The sequence below is a fragment of the Triticum aestivum genome, chromosome 7D, assembly GCF_018294505.1.
Source record: "Triticum aestivum cultivar Chinese Spring chromosome 7D, IWGSC CS RefSeq v2.1, whole genome shotgun sequence".
NCBI lineage: Eukaryota > Viridiplantae > Streptophyta > Magnoliopsida > Poales > Poaceae > Triticum > Triticum aestivum.
In genome coordinates, this window is record NC_057814.1 from 494,124,997 (window position 1) to 494,146,328 (window position 21,332).

The 21,332-nt window shown below is 46.6% G+C and overlaps 2 protein-coding genes across 2 annotated transcripts; one reads left to right on the plus strand and one right to left on the minus strand.

Annotated features, from left to right (window-relative positions):
* The first annotated feature begins 6,957 nt into the window (after window positions 1-6,957).
* Window positions 6,958-9,434, plus strand: LOC123166974 (tRNA-dihydrouridine(16/17) synthase [NAD(P)(+)]-like). The gene is made up of 3 exons (XM_044584821.1): window positions 6,958-7,464; window positions 7,802-7,908; window positions 8,378-9,434. The coding sequence occupies exons 1-3, from the start codon at window positions 6,979-6,981 to the stop codon at window positions 9,123-9,125; spliced, it is 1,341 nt and encodes a 446-aa protein (XP_044440756.1). The 5' UTR covers window positions 6,958-6,978; the 3' UTR covers window positions 9,126-9,434.
* Window positions 9,435-9,630: 196 nt separating this feature from the next.
* Window positions 9,631-16,709, minus strand: LOC123166973 (probable methyltransferase PMT24). Its single transcript, XM_044584820.1, has 6 exons — window positions 16,634-16,709; window positions 11,576-14,239; window positions 10,973-11,504; window positions 10,438-10,885; window positions 10,130-10,324; window positions 9,631-10,053 (listed from the first exon to the last, which is right to left on the minus strand). The coding sequence occupies exons 2-6, from the start codon at window positions 12,923-12,925 to the stop codon at window positions 9,837-9,839; spliced, it is 2,742 nt and encodes a 913-aa protein (XP_044440755.1). The 5' UTR covers window positions 12,926-14,239; window positions 16,634-16,709; the 3' UTR covers window positions 9,631-9,836.
* Window positions 16,710-21,332: the final 4,623 nt, after the last annotated feature.

A 21,332-nucleotide genomic window follows, 5' to 3' on the forward strand; every position in this document is an offset into this window, starting at 1 on the left:
TGATCCAGGTACTGCTCCTGGCGGTGCCCACGACCCTCATGCCGCGGAGGCGATCTCGGGCTGTGAGCAGACTGGACTGTGTCCGCGACCACAGACCTGCTGTGGATCCTGTTGCGCGACTAGGAAACGGCTGAGTTTTGTTCTCCTGCCGCCCGGAGCAACACTCGGATCTGCATCAAACCCCTACCAGCCTTCGAACGGGATGGCTGAATCGACTCTGCTATACACGGGTTGCAGCTGCAAGATTCTGGACTGGTGTGCGATATACCTGAGGTTCAGGCGGAAATAATTGTCGATGACGTCAACTGGATTCAGGGATCTCCCGACGAGCGCGTTCGTCGAGTGAATGTTGGAGATTCTCCAGTCGTGCGCGTTCAGCCAAGGTGGCCAGGCGCGCAGCCTCCAAGGCCCGAGCCTCAGAGGTTTCTCCGATGATGGGGGTGTGGAGGGCCTCCACGTTGCGACGATGCAACTCTTCCCTCTGCTTCGAAGTGAGGGCTTCGGGATGATACTCGTCATGACCATGCGACGGACCGCCGCCACTGCGATAGAAACCAGGTGGGCTGCACGGCATGTCGACCATCAGGACTTCCGCCGCAGGGTCGCTGCTTCCGCACTCGGATAGGGTCTCAGCGGAACTAGTCGACAGGTCGAATAGTCTGTAGAGAGATTCGTCGGGCTCAATTGCCGCGACTTGAGGGGTGGTCGACTGGCACGCCACCGCATGCTTCACCCAACGTTGAAGCCGCCATCGACCAGATCTCTTGCGACGGCGTACAGCTGGAAGAGTGGACGCTGCGGGAGCCGACCGATACTGGGTCAACGGCTGCCACAGGAGGACGCCGCAGGCACTCGCACAGAAGTGTGCCGCCCCGCAGACGGGAAGGGCCTCGACGTCGAGGGGGGCCTCTTGGAGCCAGGCAGAGTCGTCGGCGATGAAAATGAGCGCGCCGAGACGGATCTCGCGGCCCAAAGCCAAGCCACCGCCGGAAACCATGTTGATGGAGATCGAAAAAACAACAACCTCACCGGAAGTCGCTAAGACACCTGCCCCACTGTGGGCGCCAACTGTCGTGGGAGTAAGTCTGACAGTAAGAATAGGGGGTACGTAGGAGGAGGCAAGATCCTAGCTACGGTGAGATTGTACACGCATGATTTACGAGTTCAGGCCCTTCTTGGAGGAAGCAATAGCCCTATGTCTCGGTGCCCGGAGGCTTGGTCGACTGGATTATGCATGAGAGTTACAGGGGGTGCGAACCCTTGTACCAGAGGAGGGGGGTGACTTATATAGAGTGCGCCGGACCCCTCCAGCCCTCAGTTACACAGGGTTCAATGTACATTAAGACAGTGCGTTACTGGTAACACCACTATAAAAGAGCTATAAATGATCTTTAAGACTACGGAGTGAACGCGTGACCGTTGCCATCCTGAGTGGCTTTAGACCTTCTGTTCTCCGAGTGATTCTTCGTGTAGTTGAGTGACTCTATCTTGGTCGAATGGAATTGGGGTATCCGAGCGGGATATATGGTCGAGTGGATTGCACTCCAAGGTGATTTTAGTCGGTATATATTGTTGTACTTTGAATTTCTATGACTCTAGGGCAGTGTCCTTGGGTAGGGCGTCTAGGTCAGGCCTATGACCCTACCCTAGGTACATGTCATCGTCATCATCCTCGACACCAACCCCCCACCCCCATAGCTACGCTCCTACCTCATCTCAATCCTTCATTACATCAAATCCTTACCCTTCATTGCTTGATCCACCCCACCAAAAAATACGACTAGCCTGGCTTGATCCCCATTCGCCGCCAATCATGGATTTACTACACACCATCCACACCTTGTACATGACTTGCAGTCAAACCAACAGATGAAGGAGGGTGTCACCATCCGCACAAACAACATCAGAGACAACAAAAGGAGATCGTACACTTTGAGTTTAGGAAGGAGGAGGGGCAGCCGGAATAGGAGTAGCGCTATGATGGAGCTTTTTCTTTCCAAGTGGTGCTGCCACGAGGCAAATATTTATAGATCGAGGAGGAGAAGTGAAGCAATGCCTGTTCGGTTGTGGTAACTGAATGACGGAAGGAGCCGGTAGGGGAAGGGGATGGGACGGGAACGAAGAAGGGGTTGGTACTTTTTTTCCTGTGTGCGAATTGAGACCACATGGCTTCTGTGTTGTTAATTTAAGTGTGCAAACTGAGCAACGACGACATGCATGTCTACATGCCAATATAAATTAGTTAAATGGAAAACTAATTGATGATGTGGCAGTTTGCTGATGTGGATAGGCTGCATGTTCAGAGAAATAACATAGTGGGGATGAACTATTTAGGTATTATAGATTAGAAAAAGTGCATGTGAGAAAAAAGGGGGTTATTCTAATGCATGCATGCATGTATCAACGGTTAAAAGAAAGGATGAAAGCGTGCATTAGTTACACTGGAAAACAAAAGAGGTAAATGCACCGGTGGTACATGAAGTTGCACAACATGTGCAATTTGGTGTCACAAGTTGAAAAATACGGAAAACTGGTGTCAGAACTTGTCTCAAGGTGCATATACGTTTCATTCTCGTATGTAGCTGTGTATGCCGCTTCCGTGGCGTGACATGATGGCGCCAGGCTCGCCGTCAGTGACGAGGTGGAGCTGGAGCGATGGTTTTTTGCAGAACACCCCTAAATTAATAACATTTTTTGTAAAATGCCCTGGCCCGTCAAAAAACAATACAAAGGGAAAGTTCATATGAAAAATAGTGCCGACACAGGTTCAAACCAGAGACCTCTCACTACAAGCATGGTCCTAGTTCAATTTTCTTGTCCATCTAAGATAAGTAGGTTTATTGTTCTATACACCAACATGCACCCGGCTTAAATGGGTTGCAGTTACTGCAGCCCATTCACCGTATGTTAGTTATTTTTCTTTTTGCAAGAGTATAAATCTTAATCACAGTAATAGATAGAGTTAAAATGTTCATGTTCATATATTTTTGACAGTTTCATAAACAAGTCTTCATATATTTAATAAAAACTATCAACACCATATTTTTAATATATTTAACAAAAAAATATACACGTATTATTTTAGAAGTATCATATAACTAAAAAATATTAAGTCTTTTCATTTGAAGCGGCCTGGGGATTTACAAGACTCGTATTTATCTTCCCATTAGTATATAATTATTTTATAATGTCTAAGAATGTATAAATATTTTCACAAACACAAAAAAATAATAAAACATGTGATTTAAAAAAAACAACATCAAAATTTCTTATATTCTATATGAATTAAAAATTTAACACTTTCCAAAATTATATGAACATTTATTCAAATATAATATTTTACTCATATTTTATTAAATATGTGTTTACTATTTAAAATTATACAGATTATTTTATTTCATAAATATTATTTAATGTATATTTTGTTTTTCAGGTAATACGTAATATTTTGTATAGTTACATGAACATTCTTTTAAATAAGTTATTTTTTCTTCGTATTTATTATAACACAAAAAAATTCTGTTTTTAATTTTTTACTCTGATTATAATTTACATATTTTCACCAAATTATAAAAGGAAAAAATAACATATTTTCATCAAACTATAGGTCATTAATTAAGCTTCGTTATCATATGTGGAGAACAAAACTCAAACTTGTCTTGTGGCTAGAACAGCCGGCCTTGTAAGACAAGGAGCCAGTTTCAAACTCAGTCTGCGCTATTTTTCATATTAATTTTCCCTTCGTACTATTTCCTAAATGGGCCCTTGTCTCTAGCATAGAGACATGTATTGGCATTTCATGGGGTTTTAACAAGATTTGTTATTAAATTCAGTGGTGTTTCTGCAAACATGTGTCCCTCGAGCTCAGCCCACTCACTGACAATGGGCCTAGCGCCACCCTGTCATGCCATGCAAACGGCGTATACGGCTAAGTGAACCGTATATGCACGTTGAGACAAGTTCCGGCACCAGTTTTCCGTATTTATCAACTTGTGGCACCAAGCTGCACATGTTATGCAACTTCATCTATCACGAGTGCATTTACCTCAAAACGAAACAATTCACAGTTAGTGCAGTCATTTATTTATATAGAATCCTCAATGCACACAATTAACCCTGAACCAAGGCAGAATACATTTTTAAGAAGGACCAGCGCGTTTTGGAGCTCGGCCTCCACGGAGGCCGAAAATTTAAAAAAATTCACAATTCAAACTTCCCACTTTTAGAAAAATCTGGAAAATCATATAAGTATACAAGGATGTGATATATATGTGAAAAATTCAAGATGAAATACCTTAAAATCGCGAGTTGTGCAAAAAAGAAAAAGAAATCATAGACTTTAAGGATAAATAGTGCATGTACTAAGAAGCCGCAGATATGTTTTGTTTTATAGTAGCACTCATTTAGAGCGTATACTGTCCTAAAATTTTACACACTTATACATTATGTCTCCCAGTATATGTGTATTTTCTCATATTTATTGTAACATGCAAATATGAATTTGGATAATTTTAAATTCAGTCTCCATGGAGGCCGAACTCCATTCGACATTTTCGTTTTAGAAAATTCTATATAAACCGAACCGAAAGATTCATAGTGACCAGGGAATAATTATATATGAGCGGTAGCTGTCGGTTTGTTCAAGATTTTCTAAACCCAGAACAAGATCAAAATGGCAACTTGGACAGCTCCTCTGCTTATTCTACTCGAAATCGTGATGTAGTATCATGCATGCATGGACCATTTGGTTCATTTCAAAACTCTGGGAATACACGAATATTTATTATATATATGTGTCACTTGAACTTTCAGCTCATGTGGGATCCGACAGGAGTGACATGTCAATCTGGTTCACAGATAGGATCATGGGGGCTCTGTCTAATGCAGCTTGGTGGTGCGCCCTAAACAATCAGATTATGCGTCCCATCTAACCCATCTTGAGATAAGGAGGAATAAGACCCTACCGATTGCATAGTGGTGTACTTTTCTAACATATCTTGGCTACTGTTGTTCCATCTGAATCTGAAAAGAACAATGCATAATTTTTAAAGAATGAAATGAGCTCCATAGCCATAACCTGCCCATCCACAAAAAGGGTCACCTGAAAAGACAATTATTTTTAAAAAATATTTCAAAATTCCAAAAAATCTTGTAACTATTTGTACCAATAAAAAAGGAAAATGTGATGAAACTTTATGAGAGTTTAATAATTAGTGAGTTGCCTTGAAAGTTCTTGTTTTCCATAATATCATTAATCTTTACAAAAGAAAGTCTGAGTTTTCAATTTGGTAATTCTCACATTTTTAATAATTATTATAGAATGATTATGGTTTATTATCTCACAGAATTTACTCATATTTTCAGATTTTTAAAATTATTCTTAATAGCTTCTTCAAATTTGTTTCATTTCCCTTAATTTTCATTTTTTTAATCTTGACTATGGTTGTCACATGTACGAGACTGTCACCACTTCATCAATACCGCTGACGGAAGCCAAGAAACAAATCTGTTTAATCTGAGAGGGTCTAGGATGTCTAGTATTGGAGTCCGAGAGATCAAATTGAGTAATAATTTTCCATGGACACCTGCGTTTCCGCTCTCAGGTGCATCTGCACCCGAGGTGAACAGTAAATTCATTTAAAATAGTAATTCAAAAAAATCCAATTTTTTTGTGATGCTAGATGCTCATGTGCATGAAATTCGTGCCAAATTTCGTAGAGTTTGGACATTTCGGTAGCTCAACAAAAAAGACATATTTTGGGGCTGTAAGAAAGTTTATTGTTCACGTACTGTTTTGACCGATTTTGTCTTTTTTGGCACAGACATCACATTGGAACATCTCCACCTAAATTTTGTTTAGATTTTTTAGTATTTTTTTCGAATTTACTATTCACGGGGTGCAGATGAGCCCAGACACTGAACTGAATATCCGTGGATGGGTGTCTTTCTTTTCTTCCTATATCCAGGCCCATCTTGTTTGTTGTTGGTGTCCTAAATATGTGCTCTCATGGTTAGGTTTCCCCAAACCATCTTTATAGCTCCTTGCCGCTATTTTGTCAAAAAGACCGAGTACCGTATGCGCAAAAAAAAAAGACTGAGCACCATAAAATTTAGTACGGCGCAAACAATGTTACTGGAAGTGTCCAAGCTTCATGAAAGTCATGCGTTAGTTGAATTGAGTTTCCTTGTATCATCATAGTGGATCTACCTTTTTCAACAAGGTTTTGACTAATTATTTTTCATTGGCTAATCGCCTTTCTCTATTTTTGTGGTTTTTTGGGTAGGAAATTATAGGAATAAGTTTAGCACAACATAGAGTTCAACAACTGCAAAATAGTTGGAACAATATCAGTTTATCATGGCACATTTATAGTTCATGAGCATCATAGACTTGTCATCAAACAACTCAAACAATATCCCTAACGTAAAGAATCTCAAACCGATTTCTTGATGAGTTTAAGGTGAAAAGAATTGGCCTTATTTTTGGGAAACTTCAACGGTGTTCATGTTGTCATCCATGTATGCGACTAAGCTAGGTTGTTCTTCCTCTAACGGGTTTTGCTCATGATCACTATACGATCATCATCCTCTCATGGCTAATGGCTCACCGTACCCTACATTCAGCTTCGCTTGCATGTGTCAAAGTCAATAGCCGCACTTGTCCACATCGTTCTCTTTCGCCTTCTTGCCTCTCAACAAATTCTTTCTTGAGAATACCTTGTTTCTCAACATTTTTTGTAGGCATCTCTCAGAAAGAAAAATTGAGGCACTTGTCCTCATAGTCGGCCTCTCAACAAATCTCAGCTAGGTTGTTCATGCGGGCCATATGTGGATCGGCTCATCGAAAAAGCGACAAATGTGGATGGGCTACTCTTAGTATAGGCCGGGTGGGCCGAGCCAGAGCAATTTCTTCTAAGCTTCTTCATCAACTGACAGGTGGGCCTCGTTCCTCAGACCGACTGGATCAGAGCGCACAACATGGGACCCCGATCCGCGAACCGCACCGAGCCGAGCCGCATGCTACCACGCCGACTCGCCCCCCTCCTCCCGAACTCGCGCCTCCTCTTCCGCTCCCTAAACCCTAGCCTCGCCATGTCTCCGGCCGACGCCGCCGCCGCCCACCTGACCACGGCCCCCGACCCCGACGAGGACATATGCCCCAGCCCCGCTGCCTCCGCTGCCTCCGGTGCCCCCGCTGCCCCCGAGGAGATCGCACCGCCCGTGCCCACGCCCCTGCCTCCTCCGCCGGCGTCCGCGGAGGAGAGGGTGGAGCGCGCGTGGGCGCACTGGAGGCGGCTGGGGTCCCCGAGGCTGGTGGTGGCGCCCATGGTGGACAACTCGGAGCTGCCCTTCCGCATGCTCTGCCGCCGCTACGGCGCCGACGCCGCCTACACGCCCATGCTCCACTCCCGCATCTTCTCCGAGAACGAGAAGCACAGGGACATGGAGTTCACTACCTGCAAGGTAACTCACACTTAGGAGCCTCTAGGTCATCGTATCGTTACGATTAAACTCTAGGATAGCCGAATTTGAGCATTGTGATTCACCTGTAGACCACCGTTGCATAGATTTCTGGTAATTCTTCACTGTTAGAATGGGATTTAAGACTAGCAAGTGGAGAATTTTTGTTATAACATCCAGAAAGATTCGGTATATTACTTTGTCCTAGTAGTATAGGACTATAAAATGGGTAGGCAGTTATTTCCAGTAATTAGCTGTATTGTGCTGTTACTGTTTGTAGTCTACTATACAATAAAAGAAAATCTTGCGCAGAATGTGACATTGATCAAATCTTATGCAGGAGGACCGCCCACTTTTTGTTCAGTTTTGTGCGAACGATCCTGACATTTTGTTACAAGCTGCAAAGCTGGTGGAAGCACACTGCGACTATGTTGATTTGAATTTTGGGTATGTGCCAATTCTTTATTATGTTATACTGAAAAGTGCTGTTCTCTTTAGTCACTTACTGCAGACTTCTGTAGTGGCTCATATATATTTGTTGCATATAAACAAAAAAATACATTACGAAAGATAATCTGCCTCTGATCACTGTCGCTGAAATATCTCTGTGCCTTCAGCATGATGCTAGCACTGGACCTTGCAGTGACAGAATTTAAACTTTAAGCAATCGAATTATTTTGTTTTATTGTTAAGCAAATGTTTCAAAGCACTAAAGCTGCCTATCTGAGATTTCCTTGGGTACTGCACATTTTGCAAATGTGTCTGCGCTGCCATTATGTCTGCAAATTTATATCTTCATCATTTTTAATATTCAGTACATCGTGCATGTTCCCCATATATGATCATTATTTCAAATATATGATTCAAACTGGATTCTTTTCTAAATGGCAGTAATGCCTCTCTGAAAACTCTGCAGATGTCCACAGCGCATTGCTAAACGGGGATACTATGGGGCATTTCTCATGGACAACCTTCCACTCGTTAAATCGCTTGTGCAAAGTCTGTCAGAGAACCTTTGTGTTCCAGTCTCGTGCAAGATCCGCATATTTCCGCGACTGGAGGACACACTTGCGTATGCAAAGATGCTTGAAGAAGCTGGTGCTTCTCTTGTGGCAGTGCATGGGCGTACAAGAGATGAAAAAGATGGGAAGAAATTTCGAGCTGACTGGGATGCCATCAAAGCTGTGAAAGATGCCCTGAGGATACCTGTACTTGCAAATGGAAACATTCGCCATATGGAGGATGTGAAGAGCTGTCTGCAACACACTGGAGCTGATGGCGTGCTTTCAGCTGAACCTCTTTTGGAAAATCCAGCATTATTTGCTGGTTTCCGTACAAAGGAGTGGAAAGAAGATGGCAATGAAGACGGAGATGGTGGTTTAGACCCGGCTGATCTGGCCATTGAGTATTTGAAACTGTGCGAGCAATACCCAGTGCCATGGAGAATGATTCGATCCCATCTCCACAAGTTGCTGGGAAGCTGTTTTAGAGTGCATCCACAAGTGAGGGAGGAATTCAATGCACAGACCAAGCTCACTTTTGAGGGGTTGCATGATATGGTAAAGAGGCTGAAAGAACTCGGCGGTGGAATACCACTTTACAGAGACCAGACCTCTTTACAGTCACAAATCGTTTCAAACGGGCTAGCTGCAAGCAATGCGTGATGATGCCCATCAATTTTGCCATCTACAGCCTACCGATTTATGGAGGGAAACTAAAGATGAACCAGAAGGCACTTTGCCATCTAATATCAGTATAGATTGTATCAGCATTTTTGTTTGTGGGGGGCACCATGAGTCGTGGTTCTGTAAAAGAGAAATACGAGGGCCAAAAATGATTTTGTGTAAAGATATGCCAGTGGTTGCCCAATTGATTTGTTCTGAGCATCTGCAGTGGATACCTTATTGTTGTAACAATTGATGTGCAGATCTGCAGACATTATTACGATCTGCTATTGAAGTTGTATCTTCTAACAGCTGGACTCAACATTGCTAACTCTACAAAATTTAACTGATCTGCCAACTTGCCTTCTAGGAAAAAGTACTCCCTCTGATTCATAATAAGTGTCACAGTTTTGAACTAAGGTTGCCAACCTTAGTTCAACCTTTGTTCAAAACCGCAACACTTTTTATGGATCAGAGGGAGTAAGTATTTGAACTGACAAACTAATGCTCCACTCGTCTCAGTTCTATGCATGAGTCTTAGATACATACTGCATTACAAAACCATGTCTTATTTGAAGGGTAGTTAGTAAGTTCCGCATACTACATCAATGCTAACCAAAGAAAGAATGAAAAAAAAGAACAAAAAAAAACCCTATCTATCTTTTGGAGGGTGAAAATTGCTTGTAATCATGAGAATGGAGATGGCTTGATTTAGGTTGGCTCGGCGACCAGCTCCGGCCGCCAATCCGATTTCTCGGCGAACAGCACCCCGTTGTCGTTCTTGGAGAAGGTGAGCCTCACGTCCCAGTGAAGCGACCTCAAGAGCTTCTCCACCTCGCCGATGAGGCCGGAGTCGTCGCGCACGATGATGCTCCCTCCCGGCCTCACGATCCTGTCCACCTCGACGACGACCGGCAACACGGCGCACCTGAGGAACACACGTTTGCCGTCATAACCCTGAACCGGCCATGGCTGAAGTAGAAGTGAGCAGAGCAGTGACTGACCTGTCCTTTATCTTTGAGAAGAGGTGATCGGCGTGCAGAAGGTCGTAGGTCCTCGGGTAGGTGCTGAAGGACTCGCACCAGTCATGGTACATGCCGAACAGCCCGCGGTCGAAGATGATGGGCAGCGTGTCCGGCGCGTCGACGTTGACGACGTTCATCACCCAGACCTTCTGGTCCCTCAGCGCCGCGGCGAACCTGGCAGAGATCATGTGCAGTGCATCGATCAATGTCGTGCAGGATTTCTCGGCAGCAAATTAATGGTGATTGCTAGGTGCAATGGCGGGAAGGGTTCTTGTCGATGATGTTACCCTCCGTAGGCGGCTCTCATGTCCATGACGTTCCTCACCCTGGACCAGTCGACGCCCAGCCCGTTGAGGTACGACTTGTCCATGACGCGCCTCCAGTGCTGGTAGTCCGCCACGAAGTCCTCCGGCGCCGCCTTCCCGTACACCCCGACCTGCGAGGTGTTGAGCCAGTTGGGCGGCGCGCGCACCCGCCGCGGCCAGTCCGCCGGCCACCTGGCCCCGCGCTCCGCCGCGCCGGTCGGCACCCGGTGGATGCAGGCGTTCAGGCGGACGTACCACGCGGCGTTGGCGTCGTCGTCGTCGCTGCACATGGGAGGCTGCTGCCGCCCCCTGCTCTCGTAGCACTCGTTGGACGTCGGCTTCCGGTAAAAGGCGGCGCCGACGCCGTTGAGCCGGTCTTTCTTGATCGTCACCAGCTCCCAGCACATGGATTTCGTCAGAGCCGTCATTGCTGGGAATGATTCATTCACTCATGGACCATGGTGACGGTGGGAATTCACAAGCAAAAATTAGTGCGAATAATTATGTCTGCACATACCTTTCCAGATCTCGACGTCGTCGGTGAGCTTCTGGTAGACGGGCGTGGCGGACCAGACGAAGAGGCCGCCGGGGCGGAGGACGCGGTTGAGCTCGAGGAGGAGGGCGCCGCCGTCGGCGTGCCAGGGGACACGGCAGCGCGCGCAGTGGACGAGGTCGAAGGCCTTGCTGGGGAAGGGCAGGCGCTTGGAGCCCATGACGGCGGAGATGGCCGGGATGCCGCGCTCCAGCGCCATCTGCACCTGCGCCTCGTGCTCGTCCTTGGGCGCGAACGACATGGTCACCACGTCCCGCTCGAACAGGTAGCCCCCGAAGCTGGCCACGCCGCACCCCACGTCCAGCACCACCCGCGTGCGCTTCCCCCACGCGACGCCGCGCACCGACTGCTGCAGGAAGTCGATGTAGTGCAGCGCGCCGTGGATGAACTGCGTGCCGCCGCCGGGGAAGAGCAGGTACTGCCCGCTCACCTTCACCCAGTTCTGGTGCCCCTTCACCTGGACCAGCTTCGTGTGCGGCACATTGCTCAGCCAAATCTGCACAAGTCACCATCGTTGTGTCAGTGAGCAACCAATCCATGGAAAGAAGAATGTTTTCTTGTTTGTACCCTGTCGCGGCTCTTTGGCCACTCGACGGGGCGGCGGTAGCCACTTGGGAGCGCGACGAGGCACGTCGGGCCCTCGTCGGGGCAGTGGCGCTCGCGGTGCTCGTAGCGCCGGAAGTTCTCCGGCCGCAGCTTCTTGACGGCCTTCTCGTTGTCCAGGCACGGGATGTAGTCGGCGCCGGCCTTGACGTTGCACGTCCGCCACTCGTGCTGCTCCTCGCCGTCCGTGCTGTTGCCGTCGCCCGCGTCTTCCTGCCGCCGGTCCTTCTCCCGGTGCGACTGATCGCGCTGTGTTGCCCACGCGCTCTGGTCTCCTTCGGCGCCGACGGCCGAGCCCTCGCCTTGCAGCGTATCGACGACGTTGTGGTTCACCGAGCCGGCGCCGCTGCCGTCCGTGTCCTCCTTGTGCTCGGACTCGGCAGCTGCCTTGTCGTCCCCGCCGCCGTCTTCTTGCCCGGGGTCGGACTCTACCTCCACCAACGTGCGCCCGTCCTCCTCGACCAGCGTTTGATCGCTGCTACGGTCCTCCTCTGTCTGCTCCTGATCGGGTCTATCCTCATCCGACTGCCGCTCCGCCGCCTCGTCCTCCTGCGCCTCGCGGCGGAGGATGCCCGTGCCGGGCTGCTCGTCGCCGGCGCTCATACGCTCCTCCTCGTCGCTCTGCCGCTGCCGCGCGATGCTCTCCTCCTCGATGCCGCCGTCCAGGTTCCTCTCCTCCACCGTGGCGCGCGGCATCTGCAGATGCGACTGCTGCTCTTCTTCCTGATCGTTGTCCAGCGTTTCTTGCTCCTTGTCCGCGCCCGTCGCCGCCGTGGCGTCCTCCTCCTCCTCGGCGGTGGCCTCGCTGGCGGCGACGCGGACGCGCTCGTTGCTCTGGTCCTCGTCCACCGCCGCCGCGTCGCTCTTGGAGTCCTCGCCGCCGGAGACACGCTCGTCCAGATCGGGCTTGGCATGCGGGTCGTCCACGGCCGCCGCGGCGACGGCGCTGCCGCGCTCCTGATCGGCGCCGCCATCCTCCTCGGAGCCAGCGTCCTCCTTGCCCAGCGTCCCGTCCTCGGCCTCGGGCTCGCGCGGCGGCGACGGCGGCGCCTTCTCCCTGGTCACCTCGTACGCGAACGACGAGCGCGTGGTGTGGCGGTACGCCGTGACGGCGGCCGCCTTGTCCCCGTCGTCCGGCCCGGCGATGGACGCGGACGAGGTCGACGTGAGCAAGTAGGCCCCGGCGACGCAGAGCGCCACGAGCACCCCCGTGGTGGCGTAGTAGACGCACGCCGACGCGGCCGCGGACGACGACGCCGCCCCGCCCCCGCGCTTGCCGGCGGCGCGCGAGCTCCGGCCTCCCACCCCCGCCATGCCGATCGGCCGATGGATGGGTGGATCGATCTAAGCTGGTAGTGCCACCATTAGTTTGGGCGCGGGTTTTAGGCGCTGTGTTTGCGCGATGGGCGTACGTGGCGCGCCATGCACACGAGTTTGGGGAACGCGGGGTGATCCCCGCACGTCGGGGGCGAGCGGGATGTGGGGTCAGCAGGCGGTTCGCTGGTTGAGCGGCTTGGCGCGGGACAGGACTCGCAGGAGAATCGGGACACGGAGCCGCGGATCTCTCCCGTGCCGGTTAGTTTGTTTGTTGCTCCCGTCAACAGGATCATGAGGAGCAGTCTTTTCTTAACTTCTTTTCTTCGTCTTGTAGACTAGTACTACTTTTGGTCGGTTGATCCCATGGAAATTGGAGGCAATCTTTGCATGAACCAGCATTTCGCTAAACTGCACTTTTTTTGCACTTTTTTTACAACCGTACGTGTTGATGTCCATTGTTGATCATTTTTTAACACTGTACAAATGCAGATACTTACATACGCGTACATACCCGCAATTCTATTAACGTGCGCACCCACAGTCTATCCCTATGAGCATCTCCGAGATACTCAGTCAACACAACATTTTAAGATTGACGAAGTCACCACGAACGCATTCGTAGTCGACAGGAACCTCTCCTCCCACTGAACGCACATCGCCGGAAGGCCGGAAATAAATCCAGAAAACACAACTATCAGTGCCAAGTCTAAGACATGAACTTTGATGGGTTGGTTCCATCACAAGAAATCTAACCATCCGAGTTGCGTTTAATTCGCTCATTGATCATTCTTCAATGTCCATTGTTCAAACTTTTTTTTAGAATTGTTTGAATTACTTACCACATGTGTCACATGGTAATTACATGAGAATTATGAGTTTGTGTTGTGATACTAACCTCTTAAACATCCATAAAAACCAGCGGGTACCAAGCAACCTAAACCTTTCTCGTAATTGTTTTTCATTTGCTACAGATAGCCTTGCAAAGCGGAATTGACAACGGAGTAGGAAATATATCTTTTGTCATCATGACAAGTAGATCAAACATCTCATAGTGTAAGTTTTCTAATGTTGTATGGGTTGTTGTGCAGGTTACCTCCCATTTGTATCGCGCTCGTAGTGCATCAAACATGTTTTGTTGGTTGCAGATATAAAATGGTTTTCTTTTGGACGTCGATAACTCCCGACCGTTCGGTCCGGGGTGCTCCCAGTCCGAACGTTCGGGACAAGAGGGGCATCGATCGAACAACTCAATTCGGGAGGAGAACGCCCCAGCCCGAACAACCCACGCACCAGGCCCTGCAGGCCTTATTCCTGTGAAAAGAAAAATGAAACATAAAGCCCATATTAAGTTATGACAAGTAAAAAGCCCAGTTTTTCTGTGAATAATAAACACGGGTCTTTTGCACAACAAAATTGCCATGGACTTTTGCCATTCTATGAAAAAATTGCCATGTTCAAGTTTATGTTTTAAAAATGGCACAAAAAGGAAGAAGTTGCCACGGAAATATATTTAAAAATGCCATGGGTATACATGTATATTTAAGATGCTACATAGTAAAATTTGCCATAATATTTAAATTAAATTGTCATGCTCTTTACAATAAATTTGCAATGGCAACTTAAAATAAAATTTGCAATGGCAACTTAGACTAAAATTTGCCATGTGAAATAAAAGTATTTTTGCCATGGCAAAAAAATGGAGTTAAAATTGCCATTGCAAAAATGGAGTAAAAAATTGCCATGGCAAAAAATGGATTAATTTTTGCCATGGAAAAAATGGAGTACTTTTTACCATGGAAATAAATTAAAAAATGCCATGGCTATACAAGTATATTTACCGTGCTACATAGTTAAATTTGCCATGTTCTGGAAATGTAAATTTGCCATAATATTTAAAACAAAATTACCATTTTTTTACAATAAATTTCCCACGGCAACTTAAACTAAAAAATTGCCATGGCAACTTATACTAAAATTTGCCGTGTGAATAAAAGTATTTTTGCGATGGCAAAAATATGGAGGAAAATTTGCTAAACAAGGGCATGACAGAAGTTGTGGATGTTCTTAACATTCAGGAAATTTTCCATCTTCATTTACAAAAAAAATTGCCATGTTTAATTAATAAAATTTGCCATGCATCGTAAACTTAATTTGCCATGATCTTTTACTAAAAATTAACATCGTCCGTGCTAAAAAAAATGTTGCGAAGCACAATACATGAAACTAAAAAATGGCATGATCTGCAAACTAAAATTGCCATGATCAATTTCTAAACTTACCAAGATCAAATAATAAAAAGTTGCCATGGTTAATCAATGAGAAATTGAAACTTGCCATCATCTATAAACCAAAAAAATGACATGGTCAATTACTAAATTTACCATGATCAAAATGAAAAATAGAGTTCCCATGGTTAAATTAAGAAATTTGCCATGGTTCCTGAACTAAATTTGCCATGGTTATTTGTGAAAAAATTGCCTACCATGATCAAATGAAAAATATAGTTGCCATGGTTAAATTAAGAAACTTGCCATGGTTCCTGAACTAAATTTGCCATGGTTATTTGCCAAAAAATTGCCTTCGTCTTGGCAATAAAAGTAATTCGCCATGTCAAATAAAAAGTTTAAATTGCCATGGCAATAAAAAATGTTTACCCATATTATGCTCGATCAATGATTGTAGACTTTGTTTCTTCTTCAATTGCATGGCCATATGTACTGAACCAATCAACCAAACATGCATACAAGAACTCGATGGATAACTCTAACAGTAAAATGAACATGACATTACTGAACCACAACAGCAGGGGCGGAGGCGGGGGGGGGGGGGGGGGGGGGTGGGCGAGCAGGGGCTAGACACCCCCCAATCGCTCCTGCTCACCCCCCCTTGAAAATTTCTGGTATACGCAGCGTATTACGTGTGCTAATGGCCAGTAATGATTTGATTAATGATGGCCCAGCTGATTTATCCTGTAATTAGTACGCATCAAATAAGCCCAGTAGCCCATGTACGGTCGTGGCCTGCCTCATGCGTGTAATTGTTATGCTAGTTGAGGCCAGGTCATAGCCCTAATGCTATCGATCAGATCAATCAATTGATCCTCTTTACGTTCTACGTGCGCCTGACTGTAGACGGCGGCCGCCGCCGCCGCCGCTCACCACGACGCTATACAGCTAGGCACCGGGAGGCCAGCCTATGGATACAAGCAGGTAGTAGACTAGTAGTATATATCAATAATACTAGCTATTAGCAGTAATTTCTTTTTTCTGAATCTAAACCTTAGTCTGATTGTTAGTATTTCTGTTTTGATTTCGGGATCGATCGCCTGTGCGCGCTAGGGCGTTGCGGCGTTGCCATCAGCCACATAAGGAAGCTCTACCCTTTTGTTCTTGCGTCTCCTTCAACCGTCATCACCGGCTCATCCCAATGAAGCAGTTGTTGCTTCTCGGTCAGTATCAAATCCTATACTATTCAGTCTCACAGCTCATATTGTCATAGCAAGACCAAATCTGAAGGTATATCCAACATACAACTAGACTATGCAAATTACTAGGTAATGTTGTTGTTACATTGCTTACTACAATTTTTAAAGTTATATCTAGAGTTATATTTATACTAATAAAAGTGTCATTTTCTTTTGAATTATGAATTATATGTCATTGCAATTTGATGCCGGTGATATATCTAAAAGACGTCTATAATCACCTTTTATATATGTTTTATATACGATTGCTTGGTATTGGCCTCTTCGCTCCCTCATACTCAAATCCTGGCTCCGCCCCTGCAAAACAGAGATTGTCTCAAACGATCGATTAGATTTGATTGAATCAACATGAAAGCAACATCAGACCATGTGGATTAGCAGCATTTATAAATGTCTGATATGCTTGGCACTCTGTCCTGCTACTTGTACTGAATGGCAGTGCAAAAACACAATTGATACAAAAGCATGGCAAATACTGAAACAACATTGGTGGAATGGATTGATCAATCAGACTTGTGGCTTCAACAAAAATCGCAGCGATGAGATGGATGGATGCATCTTGTACCTCGAGCAAGCCCCAAATGGAGGGGTCGACGGCGGACGACGCCATTGATACACTCGGAGCAGAAGCGGGAGCGGCTGCCACCGCCACTCGACGTCCTCCATAGCCGTCGACTCTCCTCAGCGACCGTGTGCGACGACGGGAGGACCCAGACCTTGGCCCAATCACTAGCCGCTCCCTCTTCTCGAGTGCCGCGGCCGCCTCCATATCTACCGGCTACGTAGCCGCCCGATGCAGCCATCCACATCCTCGCCGCCGTACTCGCGCGACCCGACAAAGCGACGCCGCGAACGGGTCCCCGCCGACCACGCCGCGGCGGCAGGATGTCAGTGGCGGGCGCGACCGGCAGCGCCACGCTTCTCGCACTCCCGGATGCGGCCTACGCGCACTCGTGGTGCCGGACGGCGCCCTGGACGTGCAGGAGGAGCTCCCTCCCGCCGGCCGCATCCTCGCCGCCACCTCCTCCCGCAGGCGCGGCGTGGTGCCCGGCATGTGTCGCCCTATCGCACGGACGCAGCCCTCCCGCATCCTCTCCGCCGCACTCCCGCGCCACTCGCTGCTGCTCCAATCGCCGGAAGGACTCGCCGCTGTAATCGCCGGGGGGCTAGACTTAGGGGAGTGGGTGAGGCAGTGCTCGAGGGGAAAGGATAAGGTACTCGATGCAAGAAAAAATCGTTCGCGTGAAATCGCCTTCAACCCGAACGAGTGCCTGGGATGACGTGGCAACGAAAGATCATCTAGATTCGTGCAGCGGCTACGAGCACGTTTGGCTTCAGGTCCAGAAAATCTGAATATTCGGCAGTTATAGATCCCGTTTCTTTTTCCCACGTCATGGTAGGGGTGGTGTCTACGTGTTGGGCTCTTTTGCTATATGGAAATGATGTAACTTTTTGATTAAAAAAAAGTAAAATACGCCGAAGGTCCTAAAAAATATTTCAAGTATATGTCCTAAAATACGCTGAAGGTCCTAAAAAAAGTTTAAAATCGTTCGCCGCACGTCGTATATGTGTATTTTACGCGTGACTTTTAGGACCTACTTGACACACTTAGAATACTTTTAGGACCCACAGTGAACGACTTACACATATTTAGGACCCAAGGTAAACGATTTCAAACTTTTAGGACCTACTTGACACACTTGGAATAGTTTTAGTACCACCAATGTATTTTACTCTAAAAAACTTCTTCATTGTAGGTCGTTGTGACGATCCGGTCCCGAGCCTGAATCTCTTTGATTTATTGTGCTAGTCTCTAGATCAGTAGTTAGCACTCACAATGCCGCAAAGACCATGGTAGGACACCCCGATGATGACTGATCCGGACGCTTGTGCTGTGTTTGATAGCTTGGTGCACATCATTGTTGGGGATGGACATAAGGTTTTGTTCTGGAGGGACCGTTGGATCCACGGTTTCTCGATGCAGGACATTGTTAGGGAACGTAGTAATTTTAAAAAAATTCCTACGCACACGCAAGATCATGGTGATGCATAGCAACGAGAGGGGAGAGTGTGTTCACAAACCCTCGTAGACCGAAAGCGGAAGCGTTAGCACAACGTGGTTGATGTAGTCGTACGTCTTCACGATCCGACCGATCAAGTACCGAACGCACGGCACCTCCGAGTTCTGCACACGTTCAACTCGATGACGTCCCTCGAACTCCGATCCAGCCGAGCTTTGAGGGAGAGTTCCGTCAGCACGACGGCGTGGTGACGATGATGATGTTCTACCGACGCAGGGCTTCGCCTAAGCACCGCTACGATATGACCGAGGTGGATTATGGTGGAGGGGGGCACCGCACACGGCTAAGAGATCCAAAGGATCAATTGTTGTGTCTCCAAGGGGTGCCCCCTCCCCGTATATAAAGGATTGGAGGAGGGGGAGGGCCGGCCCTCTCTATGGCGCGCCCTAGGAGGAGTCCTACTCCCACCGGGAGTAGGATTCCCCCCTTCCAAGTAGTAGGAGTAGGAGTCAAGGAAAGGGGAGAGAGAAGAGAAGAAAGGAGGGGGCGCAGCCCCTCCCCCTAGTCCAATTCGGACTAGGCCTTGGGGGGGGGGGGGGCGCAGCCTCTCCTCTCTCTTTCCCCTAAAGCCCAATAAGGCCCATATACTCCCCGGCGAATTCCCGTAACTCTCCGGTACTCCGAAAAATACCCGAATCACTCGGAACCTTTCCGATGTCCGAATATAGTCGTCCAATATATCGATCTTTACGTCTCGACCATTTCGAGACTCCTCGTCATGTGCCCGATCTCATCTGGGACTCCGAACTACCTTCGGTACATCAAAACACATAAACTCATAATATATCCGTCATCGAACTTTAAGCGTGCGGACCCTATGAGTTCGAGAACAATGTAGACATGACCGAGACACGTCTCCGGTCAATAACCAATAGCGGAACCTGGATGCTCATATTGGCTCCCACATATTCTATGAAGATCTTTATCGGTCAAACCGCATAACAACATACGTTGTTCCCTTTGTCATCGGTATGTTACTTGCCCGAGATTCGATCGTTGGTATCTTAATACCTAGTTCAATCTCGTACCGGCAAGTCTCTTTACTCGTTCCGTAATACATCGTCCTGCAACTAACTCATTTAGTTGCAATGCTTGCAAGGCTTATAGTGATGTGCATTACCGAGTGGGCCCAGAGATACCTCTCCGACAATCGGAGTAACAAATCCTAATCTCGAAATACGCCAACCCAACAAGTACCTTTGGAGACACCACCTTTATAATCACCCAGTTACGTTATGATGTTTGGTAGCACACAAAGTGTTCCTCCGATAAACGGGAGTTGCATAATCTCATAGTCATAGGAACATGTATAAGTCATGAAGAAAGCAATAGGAACATACTAAACGATCGAGTGCTAAGCTAACGGAATGGGTCAAGTCAATCACGTCATTCTCCTAATGAGGTGATCTCGTTAATCAAATGACAACTCATGTCTATGGCTAGGAAACATAACCATCTTTGATTAACGAGCTAGTCAAGTAGAGGCATACTAGTGACACTCTGTTTGTCTATGTATTCACACATGTATTATGTTTCCGGTTAATACAATTCTAGAATGAATAATAAACATTTATCATGATATAAGGAAATAAATAATACTTTATTATTGCCTCTAGGGCATATTTCCTTCAGTCTCCCACTTGCACTAGAGTCAATAATCTAGTTCACATCGCCATGTGATTTAACAGTAATAATTCACATCACCATGTGATTAACACCCATAGTTCACATCTCTATGTGACCAACACAAAGGGTTTACTAGAACCCAAAGGGTTTACTAGAGTCAATAATCTAGTTCACATCGCTATGTGATTAACACCCAAAGAGTACTAAGGTGTGATCATGTTTTGATTGTGAGATAATTTTAGTCAACGGGTCTGTCACATTCAGATCCGTATGTATTTTGCAAATTTCTATGTCAATAATGCTCTGCACGGAGCTATTCTAGCTAATTGTTCCCACTTTCAATATGTATCCAGATTGAGACTTAGAGTCATCTGGATCAGTGTCAAAACTTGCATCGATGTAACCCTTTACGACGAACCTTTTGTCACATCCATAATCGAGAAACATATCCTTATTCCACTAAGAATAATTTTGACCGCTGCTCAGTGATCTACTCCTAGATCACTATTGTACTCCCTTGCCAAACTTAGTGTAGGGTATACAATAGATCTGGTACACAGCATGGCATACTTTATAGAACCTATGGCTGAGGCATAGGGAATGACTTTCATTCTCTTTCTATCTTCTACCGTGGTCGGGCTTTGAGTCTTACTCAATTTTACACCTTGTAACACAGGCAAGAACTCTTTCTTTGACTGTTCCATTTTGAACTACTTCAAAATCTTGTCAAGGTATGTACTCATTGAAAAAACTTATCAAGCGTCTTGATCTATCTCTATAGATCTTTATGCTCAATATGTAAGCATCTTCACCGAGGTCTTTCTTTGAAAAAACTCCTTTCAAACACTCCTTTATGCTTTGCAGAATAATTCTACATTATTTCCGATCAACAATATGTCATTCACATATACTTATCAGAAATGTTGTAGTGCTCCCACTCACTTTCTTGTAAATACAGGCTTCACCGCAAGTCTGTATAAAACTATATGCTTTGATCAACTTATCAAAGCGTATATTCCAAGTCCGAGATGCTTGCACCAGTCCATAGACGGATCGCTGGAGCTTGCATATTTTGTTAGCACCTTTAGGATTGACAAAACCTTCTGGTTGCATCATATACAACTCTTCTTTAATAAATCCATTAAGGAATGCAGTTTTCTTTATCCATTTGCCAGATTTCATAAAATGCGGCAATTGCTAACATGATTCGGAC